Source organism: Balaenoptera ricei, chromosome 2 (assembly GCF_028023285.1).
Source record: "Balaenoptera ricei isolate mBalRic1 chromosome 2, mBalRic1.hap2, whole genome shotgun sequence".
In the NCBI taxonomy this organism is placed as follows: Eukaryota; Metazoa; Chordata; class Mammalia; order Artiodactyla; family Balaenopteridae; genus Balaenoptera; species Balaenoptera ricei.
Genome location: NC_082640.1, coordinates 60,977,454 through 60,999,056, shown reverse-complemented (window position 1 = coordinate 60,999,056; position 21,603 = coordinate 60,977,454). Strand labels below are relative to the sequence as shown.

Sequence of the window (21,603 nt, the reverse complement as noted above, 5' to 3'; positions counted from 1 at the left end):
ATCTTTAAGATTGTTTGAGAGCCATTTTTGTTTGTAAGTAGCACTCAGCGACCATCATCTATCTTTTCAACTGCATTTCAAGATTAGAATATTATTAAAGTGATCTTATTGCACTGAACAAGGTTTATGGCCTTGGATCTTTAGCTAAAGTAGCCTGCTGCATTCTGGTAAATGCAGAGGGGCTTTAACAGAAAAGCAAATCCATAATACTTTAAGAGCAATAAATAATTTGTTGCTTTGAACTGCTATGATAGTGTAAGGAAGAAATAGGATCAAATGAATAAATGGTGATACTATTCTTTCCTTTACTATAAATGAAATCAAACTCTTAAGCTTTTTTTTTTTTTTTTCGGCTTTCACCAAGGTGTTATCTCTATCTGCATTATTTTTTTAAGGGAATATTTGTTTTTTTATTTCTGTCTCTTTCTGTCCTTATTTCATGTGTTGTGGAAAGGTGGGGGAAAGGGCAAGCAGTTTATAGTTTTTTAACATGTAGGTGAAATAAGAGAAGTTGGTTACTGAGATCGAGACCCAGTGATATAATTCTCAATCCAACTAGGCAAATTGTACACCCACACCAGTTCTCTAAGCATCAGTTTTCTTTAATACTTGAATAACTGTTTATTGATCACCTACCCTGTATAAGGCACATCCCAAATATTTATCTCAAATCCTTGTAACAGCCCTACAAACTGAAAATTAGAAAAATTAGAATTGGCCAGATTCACACAGTTAGTAATTGTCAGAGGGAGAATTCAAACCTTGATCTGTCTCAGTGTAAAACTGGTATTCTTCCTATAATGTTGCATTGTTAATGAACATAAAATCAAACAAAATTTTTATATTTTCACTTGTGATCATTCACGTAAACATTTATGTTTAGGAAGCCTAAGTTTTTTCTCTCTCATTTGTATTTTAATCAAAATTAATGTACTGCCAATAAAAACAAGGAACTGTTATCCAAGTTTGTATTAGCAAATGGGATGATTTCCTTATATCCTCTGTCCTTTCTGTTCTTAGCAAAGATATGCCCTGAGTATTCCATTCATCTGATTCTGAGTCTTCCTCCCTCTTGATTTACAGTGAGCCTTCTCTACCAGGCCTGGCTTCCTCCCAGCAAAGACAGAAAACTCTGATTCAGAGCAGATTCTCTCACCAGCTTTTCTTTAGAAAAGTGTAAATATAAAAATGAACACTTAATGCCTTCACTTTTTTACCAAAATGCCAGGAAGTTTTATATATATTCTTTACTAAAATAAGCTTTTTGCATACCCCCAACTAGTCAAAATGCTAACAAGTTCCTATTTTCCTTAAATCCATGTAATAACAAAGCAAGTAGAATAGTGGGATATATTTCTGGGTAGAATAAGCTTGTCATTGGTAGTTGAAAATAGTAGTAATAAAACACATGTATTGCAGGTTGCTGTTTTATTTAGAAAAGAAGCAATATAAACAGCACACGGTTGGAGTTACCTATGACGGAATGGCAGATAGTTCTTGCAGATCAATAAATGGCTTTACTCCTCATTAAGTATGGCTGTGGTGTATTTATCCGCATCCTGGAAGGCAGAGTCAAGGAATAATTTGGCTTCTCTTCCGTGGAATGAGATTTCTCTACTTCAGCTGCGTGCCACTGTATATAGGCTTGAGGATAGCCTGGGTCCTTGGTATGGCAGACCTCTTACTATACAGCTTATATTTGCACAGATTTGCTTGTATATGGGCCAATCGTATCTTCCAAAATTTATTAGTTCTTTATAGGTAACATCCATGTATCCAAATGGTGCGGCACATTTGCCCCATTGGTTGTCAAATTTAACCATGCATCACAATATCTGGAGGGCTATTAAAACACAAATTGCTGGGCCCCACCCCCAGAGTTTTTGATTCAATAGGTCTGAGTTGGGTCCTTTCTAACAAGTTCCCAGGTGATGGTGCTGTTGCTAGTCCTGGGGCCACACTTTGAGAACCACTGGTCTTCCCACCATTCTTAAAATACGTACTGTAGTCTAAGTAAAGCAAATTTGAGGTATTAAGCTTTTTGTAGAGGCACATTGGAATTTTCACATTTCATAAGGTCCCAGACTAAGTAGAAAAAGAGGTATTAGTATTAAATAGGTTTTTTTTTTAACTTTTTAGATAGTTTAAAACTTGAATACTCATGTTGAAGAATATGCACCATTTGCTTTTCCAACAGTTACTTCATTTACTTGGATACACCATTAGTATTTACTTGAAGCATCTTTGAGAGGAAAAACATTACTGTCAAACGTCAACATTTGTGTTTCCGGCTTGATGGCAGTGTAATCATTAAATTACCATCCCACGGCTGGGAACACATTGCTGGAAGAAATGAAAATGCAAGTTTTTCTATAAGTAAATGAAGATTCCAAATCTAAACGGTATATAAGGAATGAAAAATACTCTACTGAAGGCCAAACTCTAGGCTCTGAAAGATGAGGGACTTTGTAGAGTCTTGCATTATGAAATGAGATTGTTACGAAGTTCATTTATTTGCCTGTTCAGGTGACATAAATTGAATATCTTAACTGTGCTGTGTATGTGCCATAGGGGTAAATAGGGGGAAAGATTACCATACTGCTGAAATAGTGGGCTTGGGTTTGACTTCAGCTTCAGCTACCTAACTGGTCCTTCAGTGTACAGTGGCTGTAATGATACCTATCACATAGAATTGATTTGAGGATATAATAAGAAAATATGTAAAAGACTTAGCACAGGGTCTGACACATAGTGGGTGCTTGAAAATGATACTAGCCCCTCTGCCCTCAATGTGATAAATGCTAAAACAACGTATGTTCAGAGTGGCACAGAAGCGCAAAAAACAGAGCGATTAAATCAGCTTAAAAGACATGAAATCAGCTTTTCAGAGATGAAATACAAACCAGATCTTAAAAGACAAATAAGATTTTGCCAGCTGGCTGAGGAAGACACTGTAGGCAAAAGGAACAATATATGCAGTCACAGATGATGACGACAAACAGAAGCAGGACAGGTGACTGGAAAAGGATAATGAATAGACCAGTGGTTCTTCAAACGTGGTCCATGCAAGGTCAAATAGTGACCATGTAAAAGTCACCATTTTCATAATAATACTAAGACATTATTTGTCTTTTTCACTGTGTTGACATTTGCACTGATGATGCAAAAACAATAATGGGTAAAACTACTTATACCTGCACAAATCAAAACCATGGCACCATATGGTACTAGTAGTTTTAAAAAACAAACACCAGTTTCACTTAAGAATGTCCTTGATGAAGTAGTAAATTTTATTAAATCTCAACCCTTGAATATATGTCTGTTTAAAAATTCTGTGTGATAAAATAAGAAGTACACAGGGAGTACTTACGCTGCATACCAAAGTATGGGTGTCTTAAGGAAAAACTCTTGTAAAATAGTTTGAGTTTCAAAATTAGAATTACAAAGCTGAACCAGCACCTTTTTCATGGACCAGCTTGAAAGAACAAGGGGCACAGACCAGCTGTGGTTATACAGGCTTGGGTGTTTGGCAGATATTTTCTTAATGAACATAGTGAGCCTATTACTTCAAGGAAAACAACTGACAGTATTTGTTGTCAATGATAAAATTCATGCTTTCAAGCAAAAATAAGAATTTTTGCAAACTTGTATCTGCTACCGTGACAGCTTCCTAATACTTAAACATTTCTTCTGATGAGATTGGTGGTGGCATTAGCAAAAAAGATTTTTAAAATTATATAATGAAATGTGTCAACATTTGGAAGATCCACATAACTCAGTGAACCGGTTATTTCCAAATGACCCAATGCAGGATGTTACAGAATTATGCATGAGTAAAAGATCCATTGAAACTGCAAGTTAGAACAAGGGATTTAATGTAACTGAGTACAAAAAGTTCATTGGTATGGTTTCAGATTCCATATTGCAAGTAACTTTTAAGAAACTACCACTTGCCAAGTTCTGATATAGTACCAAAGAAGAATATCCACGATTATCTAGAAGACTATAAATACTACCTTTCCCACCTACATATCTGGATGAGACCAGATCTTTTTCATATACTTTAACCGAAGCAACATATCACAGCAGATCAAATGCAGAGGCACATATGAGCATTCAGCTGTCTTCTATTAAGCCAGATATTAAAGATATTTGAAAAAAATATTATTTTGGTTAATATTTAAAGTGTTTACTATTTTTTAATGAATTAATTATTTTTCAGTTTTAATTTCTTATATAATAAATGTCAATAGATATAATCCACATAAACAAGAGCCCTTACAGTTCTCAATAATTTTTAAGAGAAAAAAAAGTTTGAGAACTGCTGAGAAAGACTGAAGAGCCTTGCATGCTACGTTGAAATGTTTGGCCTTTATGTTGTAGATTTTGTAGCAGAAACAGTTTTTAAGGATGAAAGTAGTGTGATTTTCTTTTTTAAATAAAATCTCTACTGGCAGCAGTATTAAAAATGAACTGGAAGGGGAAAATATTGGTGACAGGGATACCAGTCAAATTTTGGCTCAACTATGTATCCATAGGCATCATTTCCATCCGGCTAGTCTGGATCAAGAGAAATTAATTTAGTGGTTAGTCTGGTCTGTGACCAGGTGGGAATTTCTCCATTATCGTTTTTAAAAGCACTAGTTTACCTACCATCTCTGCAACTCTTTGGTGTCCATAGCATGGGGAATAATATTGCGTAGTGAGAAAAATGCAAGCACTGGAGTCAGACAGACAAAAATTTGAATTCTGATTGTACCACTGGTAGTTGTGTGACTTTTGACTTAACCTCTCTGAGCTGAAGTTTCCCAACGTGTACCGCAGTGATGATAATACCTACCTTACAGAGATATTATGAGGACTACATAGATATCTGTAAAGCATCTAGCACAGTACCTAGCAATAACAGTTGACCTCTTTACAAATTATGCTTAGGACATCAGAATTTAAGATAATCCTTGCTTAATGTTTCCCCCCTGCATTCTATTCTTAGAACAGCTAAGTGCTCTTTCTTAAATGTAAACCCAGTCATATCCCCAAACTGAAGAAGGCCCTATATATGTGACCTCTGTCTACCTGATGAATCTTACTTACCCTCTTGCTCATGTACCTCCGGTTATTCAGGCTTGCTTTCTTCCTGAGTGCCTTGTTTAAAATGTTGACTGTGGAAATGTTACCACCTTTTAATGGAGGACCACCTTTTAATCCCAAATCTATTTACTTCTCTCCATCTCTGCTTCTACCACTTTTAATGGAGACTATCTTAAAATAGTTCCTTTTATTTATTTTCTTTAAAAAATTTTTTTTAAATTTTTGGCCACACCACACAGCTTGTGAGATCTTAGTTCCCTGACCAGGGACTGAATCCGGGCCCTCAGCAGTGAGAGCGAAGAGTCCTAACCACTGGACTGCCAGGGAATTCCCCTCTTTTTATTTTAAACTTTTTATGATAGAAAATTCTAAACATATACAAAAGTAGATAGATTCATAAAATGAACCACCACTTACCCCAAAACCACGCTTCAACAACTATCAATTTATGGCCAATCTTGTTTCATCTATACCTCATCCCATTCCCCCCATTATTTTGAAGCAAATACCAGGCATCATTTCATTTGTAAAAATTTCAGTAGGTATCTCTAAAAGATAAGTGTTTTTTTTTTTCCCCTCATAACCATATGCCTAAAGGGTTCTTTAAACTTTAATGGCTAACCCCTGGCTAAACATCATCTGGTATCAAGATTTTAAATATTACATACATTCTTTTGACTCCCAAATTTATATCTCCACTCCTGATCTCTTTCCCCCATGATTCACATACAACTATCCACTTGATATCTCCACTTGAACATCAACTGGACATCTCAGATGAAACGTGTTCAAAACATAACTCTTGATTTTTCCCTACAAATCTATTCAATCCCAAGCCTTCCCTTGATAAATGGTCCCACCATCCATCTAGTCACTCAGATTAGAAAACTAGGAGTCATCTTTGATTTTTCTCTTCCCTTCATCCCCTACACCCAAAATATCATAAAGTGTTTTCCTAATTGATCTCCCTGCCTAATCTCTTGCCCCTTCTAATCTAGTCTCTCTGGGACAGCCTTGTACTCTTTCTAAAATGCAGATCCCATTGTTTCAACACAGTGAAGGAAGTCCCTATACAATCTGACCTCTAACTACCAGTATAACCTGTCTCCTACACACCACCTTGCTCATAAACTTCTCACAATAGGAGTTTTCTTTCTGTTCTTCAAAAGTGCCAGGCCTAATCCCTTTTTATCAGCTATTCACTCTGTTTAGTATGCTTCTTTCAGATCTTTGCATGCCTGGCTCCTTGTCATTCAGCTCTCGATTTAAATGTCACTCCTTCAGAAGATTCTTCACTGGCTGCCCAATTATAAGAAACTCCCCCCACTCTCAGTCACTCCCCATCACGTCGCATCATCTTTTTTTTATTTTAGATTTATTCACATGTTTATCACTTTTTTTTTTTTAACTATTCCATCTTTATTTCATTCTTCCCTTCTGGATTCAATTTACTTCTTCCCAAAGTATATACCCTTTTAGTAGTCTTTTCAGTAAACTGGTGGTAAATTCTTGATTATTGACTAAAATCGTATTTATTTCATAATTGGTAGGCAATATCTATTGCCAATCACATACATGTCCTTAAAAATTTAGCTCAAGGGACTAAGACTCCATGTCTAACTAAGGGTTAAGACTCCGTGCTTCCACTGCAGGGGGCACGGGTTCAATCCCTGGTCAGGAACTAAGATCCCGCATGCTGCACAGCACAGCCCATAAAAGAAAAACAAAAACATTTTAGCTCAAAAATGTTCTTTCTAATCAATTAGAAAAACAGTCAATGACTAAGAAAATCACTGTAACTTGCCTGAAATAACTATAACACTCTCAACCAAAGTTAAGGATATCGTTTGCCCCCTGAATGGCCTCTTGACCTTTGACTAACCTTTCTAGCTCCACCAGCCCTGAACATCATGTTCCTAATTAGCAAAGACCCCTACCATGTATCCATCCTGGATACCATATAAGTCCAGTTTCTTTAGGACTCCCAGAACCATTTCAGGAATCCAGCTATGCCTTACACTGCTGGGATTCTGTCCAAACCTCAGTCAACTTCTGTTCTGGACACGCAGATTAGATTTGGCACACCTTTGCTCCCTTAGGAATGCTAGTCATCTGTATAAGCCTTCTTATACCCTTCCAAGACCATTTTGATCTTCTTAGAGTCCTTAGAACTCAGCTATATTCCTAAATAATCCAGGAGTCAATCCTCGGAGTCCCTCTAATCCACTCCAAGGTTCAGGGGTATAGACCAGGAATTGGCAAACTGTGACCTGTGGGCCAAATCTGACCTTTCACCTGTTTCTATAAATGAAGTTTTATCGGAAAACAGCCACACTCATTTTTTTTTACATGTTGTCTACAGCTGCTTTTGCACCATACCAACAGGGTTGAATAGTTGTAACAGACACCATATGGCCTGTAAAGCCTAAAATATTTACTGTCTGACCCTTCACAGAAAAGTTTGCTGACCCCTGGACTAAGTTACAATATCTGATTTGTCTGTAGTCAGCAGGCATGCTAGTGGCCTATAGCCATTCTGGTCAAACACTAGTCAGGTTTGCTACTCACTAAAATAACCAGAGTCTGAGTCTCTTTATATACATGTGTGTATGCACACAGAGTATGGGAAAAGAAAGTCCAAATACTTCTTAGATTATGGTACAATGTGATGTCCTTCTCTCTGGAAAGTTCAGCTAGAATTTTTTTTTAATGTTTATGCTCCAGTTATATATCTTTTTTTTTTTTTTGGTAGGTACAATCTTTTTAAAATAATTTTTTTAAGAACACTTTTTTTAATTGAAGTATAGTTGATTTACAATGTTGTATTAGTTTCAGGTGTGCTCCAGTTATATCTTAATTTGCATTATCTCTACTCTTTGCTAAGACAACCTGTCAAAGTCATCTTTTCGGACCAAACTGGCCTTGAAGATCAAATTCCTATTTCTCATAAAGAAAAAAATTGGAGACAGAAGCTGAAAGTAGCAGCTCGTTCTCGTGATCATATGTTCTTTGCTCTAAAGAAACTTCTGGACTATCATCACATCTACATTTGCTGACATATTGTTCCTAAAGTTTAGATGAGTTCATAAAGTCCTTACTGTTGAATTTTTAAATAATCCTCTTTTAGAGAAAACTGATAAATATCTCACTTTATTGTAATCACAAAATGATGCAGAATGGTTATAGGGTGGTCTTCAGATAGCTTTATGTTCCTTTCTCTTTGGGGAGGTGATTAAAAATTCAGAGAAGTAAACTGACTTGTTTAGAGTCTCATAATGTATTACGAAGTGAAGAATCAAACTGAGAATTCCCCTACTTATTGGGTCAGTTTTGTTTCCTTGTTCACCTAATGAATCTGAAGTTAAATACCTGTATCTTATTATATAATTCATAATTTTCATTCACGTTACCTCAGTTGTTCCAGTATCTCGGACAGTGCATTCTTCCTGTTATAGGAAATTGAGAAACAGGCTCATCGACAGTCCCAGGGCCACTCTGCAAGTAGGTGTCAGAGCCAGACTCTGACTTTAGAGATGTTTGGCCTGTTAGTAATTTTTGTTGCACTCTTTTGATTATTGAGTCTGTTGGTGTCTACCATGTCTTTTATAAAGGCAGCCTAAGTGCAAGAAGGCATGTCTGTGACCACTAAGGTCCACAGTGATGCGTACTGATTCATTGACCTGTCGAGCAGTCTTAAAGTACTCAACATTGGCACAGTTGTTCACTCTCTTCGAAGCACTTTATGTGAAATTCCTAGTTAATACATACTCCTGTAAATGTCGCTACACCCATTTTATAGATGAATAATGGGAGACATGGACAGAGTAGCATTGGTGGCAGAGCTGGGATTAAATTTGAGTTACTTATTTCTAGGCCTTTATTCAAACCTCTAGGCCACAGTTTCAGTCAGTGATTATTTAATGTAACTATAGAATATTGATTAGAGTCATCAGGTGATATTTAAAGGTTTAACCCAGGACAAGCAGTTTATCCTCATATGGTGCCTCTATAATGGTGATTTGTTATTAGCAGGGAGAAAGGCTTGCCTGAAAAGAGCAAAGTGATGATAGCAGTGCACACTGATCCGCTCCCCACACCAACTCCTAGTTATCATGGAGAGAAACAGTCTCAAGAATCAGCCGTTGGCCTTTCTGTGCTGCTGGTGCATGGAGAAGCTCCACTCTGCATCAGGGAAGATGTCCTGTTCCTCTGACTTCCTAGTTGGGGAGAGGAACCCCCCTTTGGATGCTCCATATTGGAACCTGTCCCTATTCCATTCTCCATCGTGATATAGGCAGAAATTTTGCTGGGAGGGTTGTAGATACAGATCCTGGTGCTGTTTTCTAGTGCCTTGCTGCCCAGATCCCATCTGATTTGATTTATTCAACACCCATTTACTGAGTGCTTTCTGTGATCCTCAGTCCCTGCTGCCTTAGCTCGGGCTCCATAACAAAATACCACAGACAGGTGTCTTAAACAGCAGACATTTATTTTCTCACAGTTCTGGAGGCCAGAAGTCTAAGATTAAGTTTCCAGCTGATTTGGTTTCTGATGAGGGCTCTCTTTCTGACTCGATGGCCACTTTCTCATTATGTCCTCACTTTCCTCCATAATATGTACAGAGAGAGAAACCACGCTCTCTGGTGCCTCTTCTTAAAAGGACACAAATCCTGTCTGACAGGGCCCCATCCTTACGACCTCATTAAATATTATTTCCTTAGAGGCCCCATCTCCAACTACAGCCACACTGGGGGTTAGGGTTTCCACATATGAATCTGGAGGGGACACAAACAGTCTATAACATCTGCCATGGGTGTTCAGAGAAGGAAGAGTCCCCATGGACAGTAAGACATCATGGGTAATGTGAGATTTGAATAGTCTTTAATGACTGGCTGAGTTTGGAATAGATGGAAAGAAGAAGGGAGGCAACTCTAGGAAGGGAAAGTAGGTACAGCAGAAACGTAGAATATGGTGTGTCCAAGGGACAAGGAGTTATGTAAATACATTGTCTGGAGCTGAAGGATTATGTCTCAGAAAGTCTGGAATAAAGATAAAAACATATGTTGCAGCCTCATGGTGAAGGGCTTTGAAGTCCTGCAGGTAGTCTGGACCTGTCCTCAACAGGTCACAAGGATCAATGGCTGATATAGAACAGAGGAACAGCAGAACAAAAGAGAGATTTTAAGAAGAGTCCCCTGGCGGCGTGGGTAGAAGGTACAGGTGCTGTGGTCTGTCTTGGAACAGCTTTCTCAGTTATAGGGGCCTGCCTTTTGTGTTCACCTCTGTCCTCTGTTGATACAAAGAACTGAGATAGTACTGCATGTTGGAAGACTTATTGCTGGTGTCACAGATGCCATTTCCTATTTTCAGAGTGGTCTTCATCCAGCCAGGCCTTCTAATAAAAATCATAAATGTCATACTAGGCCATATCCTCATTTCCTAACATTTTGTAAGTTTGTATAATTGTATTCTAAGGATAAACCTCAGAAGGTAAGGATTGGTCCCAAAGCACTCCCTCCCTTTTTTAATAGCCCATTATGAATCTCTTATCTGTGACTACTTAAATTATTTTATTTCCCCTGTTCAGCCATATTGCTTCTGAGCAGTGATGCTCCTTTACTTAAAATTTTCTCCTCACTTCTTATACTTTTCTCCTTTTATACTTAATTTCCCTCTTCTCTCTGCAGAGAGAGAGGCAGTAAAAAATAGTTTCTCCGATTGTGGCCCTAGGACCAACTGCATCAGAATCACCTGGGGTGTTTGTATAAATGCAGATTCCTGGGTCATACCACAGAGCTGTAGAGTCAATCCCTGGAGGTGAGGGCTGCAAATCTGCATCTTTAACAAGGTAATTTTTAGACATGTTAAAGTCTGATAACAATTGGCATAATATATTAGAACATAGGCTTTGAAGTCGCTCAGACCTGGATTTGAATCCTGCTTTCACCACTTATTAGCTGTGTCATCTGGGACAAGTTACTTGAGCTCTGCTTCTTAGGTTCCTCATCTATAAACTGAGAGAATAATGTATCTGTTTAGAACACAGACTAGAGCTGAAGTGCTGGGTTTGAATCTCAGCTCCACCAGGTATTAGCTGTGTTACCTGAGGCAAATAACTTAACCACTCTGGACTTAATATTTCTTCATTTGTAAAACAGAGATAATAACCTTGTATGACTTAAAAGAATTAATGTTAAGTGTTAAACAGGAGGGGAGGGGAAGGGATTTTTATACCCCTAGGATATATTTGGCAATGTCTGGAGACTATTTGATTGTCACAACTGGGGAAGCAGAGAGTAATTCCAACACCTATTGGATAGAAGGTAAGAGATGTTAGTGTGATTCTACTACGCACAGGACAGCCCTCCACGACAATTATCTGGTCCAAAATGTCAATAGTGCCACTGTTGAGAGACATGGCTTAGAACAGGGACATAATAAGCACTGTGTAAGTTTTGGCTACTATTATCTTTTGCTATTATGGGAATAACAACCCTTACTCAGAGTATTATTGTTAGGCGATATATATTTAAGCACACAGTACCTAGCAGTCAGCAAATGTGGAGGTAGTGGTGGTGATTATTATTAGGAAGCCAAACATCTATAAACACAGTCTTTCTATACCAGAGCAGTTCCCATGTAAAGAAATCCTTTTGCAATGTAAACAATGACTTTGTTTAGAATTTTTCAAAAGAATGCATCTGTAATCATTAATACCCCACATTTCAATAATAGCTTTTTTCTTTTCAAAACACTTTTATTTCTTCATCTTCATAATCAAGCATTTATTCTTGAATCTTTACAATGCACCAGGCTTACCTAATGGTATCAGTGTGGTGGAAAGAACACGGATGTTAGAGTTGCATAGTATCGAATTCAGATCCTGACTCTGTCACCTAAGTACACACATAACCTTAGACAACTGATTTCACTTTTTTCAGTCTTGGTTTCCCTATCTGTAAAGTGAGAATAATCGCCTTTACCTCTTGAGGTGTTTTTGTGAGTTAAACAGAATAGTGTGCAGCTTGTGCAGTGTAGAGTAGGAATAGGTTCTGAGCAGTGTTGGTTCCTGTTCCCTCCCTATATCCATTCCTTCAGCAAGCCTGCCATGTTCTGGAGAGTTTAGCATACATAATCATCTCGCTTCCCCGACTCAAAGGGCAAACGGGCAGTTGAGGGAGATAAGAGGACATCGGGGAAAGGTGCAGTGACTCACTTCTCCAGAGCTTCTGGGCATGCGGGAAATGTCCAGGACCCGAAAATGACTGTTCCATATCGTCCTTAGGTTAGTCCTGTTAGAGAGGCGTGTTGGTATTTTCTTCTCATACCTTGCCTTTCCAGGAAATAAACATCAATATCTGACCCCATTCTTTAGAAGTGAGCTAAGGCCAAATGGTGACGCTGAGAATCTCCTTCCACACCTCTGTTATTGAGAAAAGCAGCCCTATTTTTTTGCTCTTTTCCAAGATTAATTTATCTTTTCTGTTAATTTGTACAGATGCCATTCTGAATTTTTATTTCATAGGATTTTAAAACTGTAATTTTTCTTAGTATTGTGAAGGTGACAGTGATTTACAGTGGCCTGTGTTTTTATCTACTTTGCTGTCTTGCAGTCTAGTGCCTTGAAGACACTTTTAATTTGCTAAAGAAAAAATTTGTTAAAGAAAAAAAACACATTTGTTAAAGAAAAAAAAATTGAAACTGTGCAGTATCTGGAAATTAGAGTCTATTCAAGACCTTGCACATGGCTGCCAGTCTTCTCCATCCCAAGACCTAGCCACTTCATTCACACCAGGAAGAGCTACCTTTGTCTGACCAGACTGTGTTAGACGTATTAGCAAGAACTCATCAGATCGCAGTTAAAGGTTAATCTCAGTCCAGGATAAGAAGTTTGAAGTTTTCAGTTAAAGACTACAGAAGGCTTAGTGGAAAATTGGAGACACTAAGATAGTGATCAATGGACACAACACTTTTCTACCTGAGAATGCCAGTAATTGGAAAGTGTAGCGAAATCAAGTAGATGACCTGGAAACTAAGATAGGATTAAGAAATGTCATATTGGTGGGAGGTCCTAGAGGTAGAGAGACAGAAGGAAATGGAGTTTTTCCCCCTTTTAGTAGATAAACAGTGTGGGATTCGATAACTTTGATCTTTCCTCCTCGTGTTGATTCACATCCCATTTCTGCAAAGGTTCATCATCCCCAGCAACTCCAGAAATAAGCAGCTTTGGAAACCAGTAATAAAACCATGAAATGCTGTTTCTGATTGCTTTGATCTGATCTTTAGGGGTAAAAGGAGGTTTTAAAAATCACGCATTTGCTTATTGGCTGACTTGGACAACTAAAGACAGATGCAGCTGCTGAAGAGAGCTGGCAAATGGGAATTTAGGATACCATTTGCCCCAAGAGGCAGATGGTCTCTATAGAAGCCTGATTTCATTTACTGTCCCTTCTGAAGCTGAATGAAGGTGGTTGAATTTGAAGAAAAAGTTGAACTGAAATCGTGGAAATACTTGGATACATAAAGGCCTTTAATCCTTTCTAATGTGGCATTTGATTTGCCTTTTAAAAAAGTATATTCAGACATTAACAGAATTTCTACCAAAATCTGTCTTGAATGAATATGCCAGGGGAAAAAAAAAAAAGGATTATTTCATTTGATGGTGTAATGATTAATCCTACCACCTGGGTAAGCCAAGTGAGCTTCCCGCAGGAGACTGCTTCTGCGGCTTTGAATTATGTATGAATATTGCAGACTGTTGAGATATAAACTTACCAAGGGATTCATTTGTATTACAGACAGATCTGTAACAATGTTACCATTTCCTTTGAATACCTTAAGTTCATCCTCCATGTTCAGAAAATAAGATGTGTCTTTGTGGAGATTGCGACGTAATTTTTTTGTGTCAGGTCAGACATTACCAAATCTCAATTAAAAACTGGTCATTAATGAAAAGTTGGTCAAAGAGTTTGAGGTAAAAAGAAATGTGTGTTATCTCCCATTCTAAAAGCAGAACAAATGCTGAAGGTCCAGGAAAAGAGCAGGCAATGTCAGGGTTTGACCCAGCCTGATGATCAAGGACCTAGATGTCAATGCCGTAGTTATTACAGATATCTTACATTGCATTACAGAACTAGGGATTGTTTCAACATGAATTTAAATAGCAGGAATAGAAAAGCCATAACTTCCTCTCTGTGGGCCATGTATCAGTTAACAGTTCTGTTTTATAATAATATCAACTTGTACTTATCCTGAAAAAAATCGTTACCTTCATCATTATTTGCTACTTCAAGATGTGCTAAGATATATTGTATTAGAAATCCTAGTAGATTTCTTGTAATTTCATTTTAAATAATTTTTTTTTTAACCATCTATCTCATGGACAAAATGGGGGAACTTTTCATTTTCTCCATTATCTCCCTCCTGATGTTTTCATCTAGTTTGTACAGAAGATCAAAGTAATAGGGAAACAGAATCTGGGTTCTCTGATTCCTGTTTTGGTGTTTCCTCCATTACATCAAACATTTCCCAATGAAAAGTCAGTGGTGAACCACTTTGTTAGGAGATAAAGCCTGTATTTGGAAAGTGTCATATTACTATTTGGGAGGGTTTTCTGATTTTATATCTAAATATGAAACATTAAAAAGTCAATGGTCAAAAATTATATTCCCTTATAAAATTAATATGCCTAAGATAAATTAATTATAGGATTTTACTTCCTTTTTTCTTCCTGGACAATTTGTCTGTTTATACGTAGTGACTGAATCACCTTCTCTGATGCTGTTCTTGATTGATTCTTTTTCATTTTTTAGTCACAGCATGTTACCACATCTAAGCTTGAACTCTCAAAACCTCTTCCTTTCCCCTCTCTTTTACCATTTTAATCATACAAAGAGCTTTTCTTCCCTCAAGCATCAAGACATGACATATCATTGATGCATTTTTTAAAATTCTTCCTTTTAGACACTGCTGTCACTGTAAATGCAGGTTAAACATCTTAGTATCCATTTGCAAATCCATGTGATTTAACTTTCATCAACTCTTTTACATAGTTCTTTATAGTTGACAGTTGTTTTAACTGGTGATTTAATATACCAGTGCACTTATTTAAAATGTGCTTGTGAAAACTGACCTTTGTAGAGAATACAGGTTGTGCTGCCCTGGTCCTCAAAGAGTTAATAAAACTAGCTTTCACTTTGCTTAGTTTCCCAAAGGTAATTTGGCTCATTTCCCAGACCAAACCCCTCAGGTAAAGGTCAAGGTGCAGTGGGTTATATTAAGGTGCAGAATTCGAGCCTCTTATATCTCGCCCAACTTGTAGTCCTCCAGAACTCAGTGGGAGCTATGGTTCATCAGAGCTTCAGAACATGATTAACAGACTGAAGAAGGCCCTGTAGAATTTCCTTTAATGGGGAATTGTATGAGTGAGTACAGTGGGTGAGTCTTTAATATTTCTTGCTTTTTAGCATCCATATTTTGTTTTGAGAACCCCTTAAGAGTACAGAGCTATGTTTCATGTATGTGGGAACAGGCCCAGGGAATTCCTCACTGGTTAATAGCAGCAACTCTTTCTTGTAGTTTTTACAATAGGCTTAATATAAATAGCCCATTCCCTGGGAGGAAAACAGACAAGTGAGGGTGGAGTCATGGTTTCTGAACCCGCCTTCACAAATCATTTTTGACAAATGGAAAAGAGAGCTTCCTTTTAGTAATAACGATGAGATTGGGGGAAGTAAGAGGAAAGGCAAGAGCAAGGCTACAGAGATTAGGAGCCTAAAAACACCTTTTTAGAAACCTCTCAACTTGACTCGAGAATAAGAAGAGAGCATCTGGAGGTTTAATGTTTTTCCTGTCAAAGGGGGATGATGTTTTTTAATCACTTTATATTTATTGCTTTGAAATTTAAAATGGCTTATACTAACTTTTGCCCAGCAAAGGTCATTTTCCCTCTCCTGAAGCATGTTGATAACTTCTCAGTGACACTAAGTGGCATCTGAGAGTGTCTCAGAAGTGTCACTTTGCTTTTCTTCGCTAACGCGTGGAAGTAGAGCCCCCTTGTTACCTTGAATTTATGATGTTCCATATTATGAGAAACTAGCTTTGTTTTGGGTTGATAACCTAAGGCAGCCCATTAAGAAGAGGCAGCATGCTTTACCATGTGAAGCCTCCTTTACATAAACCACCCTGTTGACTGCTAGTGAACTGATCCCTTCCCACCTCACCCTATCCCCAAGAGCCAGATTCCATAATGGTACCTCCCACTCATTGCTTACTCTCAGTATAGAGAGACCTCTGGCTCTGCCAGCTTTGAAAGAATATTTTTGAAGTTGTATATCCAGCAGACTTCAAGGCTTATTTTTCTGTTCCGGCACATGCATAATTTCCATAATGAAAAATTGATAAGAAAGTACTCCTCCTTCAGATCTACTCCCTCAAATCCACAGATGATATATGTTCTGATGACACATGATCAAACAAAGTACCTCTTTTAAAGAAACTTGTAAATGTCACCATGACTCACTGCCATTTGAAAATCCAGAAATAACATGTAACAGTATATAAGATGTTTCCTTTCGTTCTTTCTCTTTGCCCGTTAAAACAAAAAACAAAAAAAACAGGAAGAAAAGCTAGCTGGTGAGTGTGTGACAGCCTAGGAATACTTTTAGTAGGCCCAGAAACCATTAAAGGTGCCTGATTTTGAATTTGTTTCATTGAACCAGCCCAGTGAGATTTTCTAACTAGGCTGGTTTTCTCCACCAACATTTAATAATCATTCCACCCCCTTGTGCTTTATAGCAACAGAATTGGAAGTTCAGGCAGGGTGGGATGTGGGGAAGACTGGAAGAGATAGCTATAAGCAAATGAGCAGGCAGCAGTGAAACAAGATCGGGAAACACAAAGCATCACGGATGACCGTCCTCTGGTATGTGGCCAATGGGATGCTTCAGATTCATTTTAATAGATGAGATTAACTAGAGGTCAGAACTTTCTTTTCCATTTGCCTTGCCTGCTGCATGCATACAGGCAAAGGTTGATGCTTCACTGTGCTCCTAGCAACGAGGCTTCCAGGCCTCAGTTTACCTAAAATAATTGCTTTACTTCCTTTTTTAAATCTCAACTTTACTCCTGATCCTTTACTAAATAGTTTCATAAATACTTTAGTGTGTAGTAAATACTATATACTAAATAAAGTAAATACTGTAAAGTATTTCATATTTATTATAGTATTATAGCATAGTTCACCCTTTTTATTTGCGAGTTCCACATCTGTGGATTCAACCAACCATGGATTGAAAATATTAGGGGAAAAAAAATTCCAGAAAGTTCCAAAAAGCAAAAATTGAATTTGCAGTGCACCGGCAACTGCTTACATAGCATTCACATTGTATTTACAGCTATTTACATAGCATTTACATTGTATTGGGTATTATAAGTAATCTAGAGATGATTTAAAGTATATGGGAGGATGTGTGTACGTTATATGCAAATACTACAGCCATTTTATGTAAGGGACTTGAGCATCTGTGGATTTTGGTATCCTGTGGGTGGTCCTAGAACCGGCCCCCTTCAGATACCAAGGGATGACTGTACTATAGTATGGTAAATATAGTAAATATGCTAAATACTTTCTTAAATACTTTAGTGTATTAGTCTTTAACTAGTTAAGCATTCGGTTCCCTCTACCCCTACTACCTAAAAAAAAAGTTCCACTCCTTACCTGTTATTCTCAAACTTCCCTCTGAGCCTACTATAGCTCCTCTACCAAACTGAATTCTCAATATGTATGAATCAAGTATGTATCAAGTATCCCAATATATATATGAGAGAAGTATCTGCCTGCATGAAAGACTGCCTTATATTCAGACAAGTATGTTGGGGTTTATGACCCATTGCTGTGACTATAGGGCCAGTTATTTACATTTATGACAATATGTGCCTTCCATAAATCTAAATTTTAGCAAAAACCTTTGAATGCCAGTGTGATGGTGGTCTGATTTGTTTCAGTCACGTGACCCATGAAGTGACAGAGGATTTTTCTCCTCGGGATCCAAGCACTGTTGTTGTGAAGCAGGATGGTGGGGGCTGTACTTCAGTCACACCGGCATTGCCGCTGCCTGAACTGGAAAGGGAAGAGGAAAAGGGAGACATTTCAGGTCCTATGGACCCGAATCCCTGTAGTGCGACATACAGCAACTTAGGTAAGTGCAAATGTCACGTAAAGAGTATTTAAAGTTTGTCTTTTTATGTACCAGCCTAATGCTTATTTCCCTGGAAAGATGGTTTTTATTGTTCCATGGGGCAAAAGTTGGAAATTGGAGTTATAAATTTTAACTCACATCAGAAAAAGTCCTGTATTTAATATGTACTAGGCATATATTAAACACCTGTTACCATGAGTCCTGTGCCATGTGCTAGGATTCTGACATAGTCCCTGCCTTGAGAGACTCACCTGGAGGGAAAGAGATGAACTAGTTAATGATTTCAGTATAATATGATGAGTGCAGTGATAGAGGATTCACACGGAATTTTTTTGTTTTGTTTTTTTGGCCGTGCCATGCAGCTAGCGGGATCCTAGTTCCCCAACCAGGGATTGAACCTGGGCCCGCAGCAGTGAAAGCGCAGAGTCCCAACCAACGGACTGCCAGGGAATTCCCCACACAGAATATTTTTATATTATACAGGGAAGGGTGTCAAAAGATGCCTTCCAGGGGACTTCCCTGGCAGTCCAGTGGTTAAGACTGCGCTGCCACTGCAGGGGGCGTGGGTTCAATCCCTGGGCAGGGAACTAAGATCCCGCATGCTGCATGATGCAGCCACACACACAAAAAATTGATTAGTTAAATAAAATAAAAATTTTTTAAAAAAGAAAGAAAGATGCCTTCCTGGAGATAATTTCTGAACTTATTTAGCTGGTTGACAGAGGGAAAGAAGAGTAACAACATGAGCAAAGAACAGGCAACACATGAGCAAAAAGTATGGAGATGGGAAACGGCTTGGTACGTGTGAATAACACAACCGTTTAGTGTTGCTGAGGTGTGCCCTGGAGAGTTAGACAAGATCATGCATTTCAGGCTAAAACCTTAGATTTTTTTTGCTGTTTGTGGTAGTGAACCACTAAAGGGTAAAGGGTTTTAAGCAGAGGAATGACATGATTAGATTTGTGTTTTAGGGACTTCCCTGGCAGTCCAGTGGTTAAGACTTCGCCTTCCAGGACCTCCCTGGTGGCACAGTGGTTAAGAATCCGCCTGCCAATGCAGGGGACACGGGTTCAAGCCCTGGTCCGGGAAGATCCCACATGCCGCAGAACAACTAACCCGGTGCGCCACAACTACTGAGCCTGCGCTCTAGAGCCCACGAGCCACAACTACCAAAACCCACACGCCTAGAGCCTGTGCTCCTCAACAAGAGAAGCCACCTCAATGAGAAGCCCACGCACCGCAACTAAGAGTAGCCCCCACTCACTGCAACTAGAGAAAGCCCACGAGCAGCAACCAAGACCCAATGCAGCCATAAATAAATAAATAAATTTATTTAAAAAAAAAAAAAAGACTTCACCTTCCAATGCAGGGGGTGTGGGTTCGATCCCGGTCAGGGAGCTAAGATCCCACATGCCTCGCGGCCAAAAAACCAAAATATAAAACAGAAGCAGTATTGTAATAAGTTCGATATGGTCCACATCAAAAAAAAAGAAAATCTAAAGAAAGATTTGTGTTTTAGAATGTCCACTGCAGGCTGCCATGTGAGGATGAATTAGAGGCAAATTATTTGGTAGCAGGAAATCTGGTAGTTGGATACTATTGCAGAACCACATAAAGGGATGAGAAAGAAAGGCCTCAACTAAGATAGTGGGGAAGGGGAACAGTGAATAGATTTAAGAGAGATTTGACAGGTAAAATACCGCAGTGGTTAATTGGATATGAATGATGTAAAGAATTTATAATATATCCCAGATTTCTGGCTTGGAGCTAGCAGATTTGAGGAGGGAAGATCCCAGTTATTGGAGGTGTTTAGGCAGAGCCTGAGGGATCATCTCTCAGAGATGCTGTGAAGGCGAATCCTGCACTACACAGAGGGTTGAACTAAATTATCTCGAATGTACTTATCAATACAAAGATCATTCAATTTTGAAATCATCTTCACTCTTCTTCCTTGACTGCCCAGTGACTTCTGATCTCTCTCTCCCTTGAGTGTCACCGAGTTTCCTTCTGAAAAGCAAAGCTTGGGGCTGGACAAGGATTTCTTAGTGCTCGTCTCCCATGAAGTCAAGAGAGAGATGAGTAGTATGAGCTGGACTGCCACATGCGTAGCGCTAGTAAGATTCTTATGGACCACTGACCAATTCTCACATCTGTCTGGAAACCAGTGGCATATAATATCAAAGCATTCTTCTACCTAGTGTCTCACCTCCTTTCTTTGTCTTTTTCCTCTATCAGGTTATTGTAAGGATAAATCATTCTAAGATCAGCTAGTGTACTTGGAAATAAGGGCATCCTTAAGAAGACCAAAAGGTTAGGTAAAACTATTGGAGAAATGCTCTACTATGTCCTTTTGGGTAACTCAATCATAACAACCCACATGCAGTTGAAAATACATTCCATAAGGAGAAGACTTCCATTCTAAGTTCCTGAAGCCTTCTGTGATTTGTGGGTAGGGGAGAGTAAACTCTTGCAGTTTACCCAAGCAACCATCTTGGATACCATTTTCCAGTTGGAATAGACTTTATAGTCAAGTGGTTTATTGAACTTTTTCCATGCTTTTACATTTTATGAGACATATTATGAGATGAAATTTTTATTTTTTTATTTTTTATTTACTATATGTCCTCAGCAAATATATCAGGAATTATATTTCAGACATTCTTACTGCACTGAAATTTCTTTCATGACATCCTCAGTAAAATATATAAAAATTTTTACTGATTGTATGTTATCTTATGGCATCTTTTCTTTAAAAATATCCATTTGCCCACATCAGTTAAAGTTAACTATTTTATCGTATTATCGTCTCAGTTAATGTAGATTGTTAGAAAAAAATAGAGCATTGCTTTCATGAATATGCCAAGTGCCTTACATATATTAACTCATTTAATCCTCACAACAACCTTAGGAATTATTATCCCCATTTTTCAGATGAGGAAAGTACATCAGAGTGCCGTGCCCAGAGTCACAGAACCTGTAAGAACTGAACCAAGATTGTGAACCCAGTTTGTCTATATTACTAGACTATAATGATTGCAACCACTAAATTCTTAGAAGATACTGAAGGGCTGCAGCTGTCTCCCCTTTCTTTTTAAGTCATCTACTTTGAGACACAAAAGTTAAGACTTTTTTTTAAAAAGATTATGATTTCTTAGAGTACAAAAATACCAAGTTACAGATGCCCCATCAGAAAAATAGCTTTCTTTCTACCTATTGCTTTACTTTTAAAAGTATGTGATACTCATAAAATGTTGCCTAACTTTCCTTAAGTGCTTAAGTGGTGATAACTTGACTCCATAGGATATGATACATA

At 38.2% G+C, this 21,603-nt stretch overlaps 1 protein-coding gene across 10 annotated transcripts in view; it reads left to right on the top strand.

The window, feature by feature from the left end:
• Positions 1-21,603, top strand: part of PEAK1 (pseudopodium enriched atypical kinase 1) — a 298,094-nt gene that overhangs the window by 240,565 nt on the left and 35,926 nt on the right. For all 10 annotated transcript variants that reach the window (XM_059912712.1, XM_059912710.1, XM_059912708.1 and 7 more), the window contains one exon: positions 18,097-18,290. In XM_059912712.1, coding sequence (XP_059768695.1) covers positions 18,097-18,290 — 194 coding nt within the window. The remainder of the gene's footprint in view (positions 1-18,096; positions 18,291-21,603) is intronic.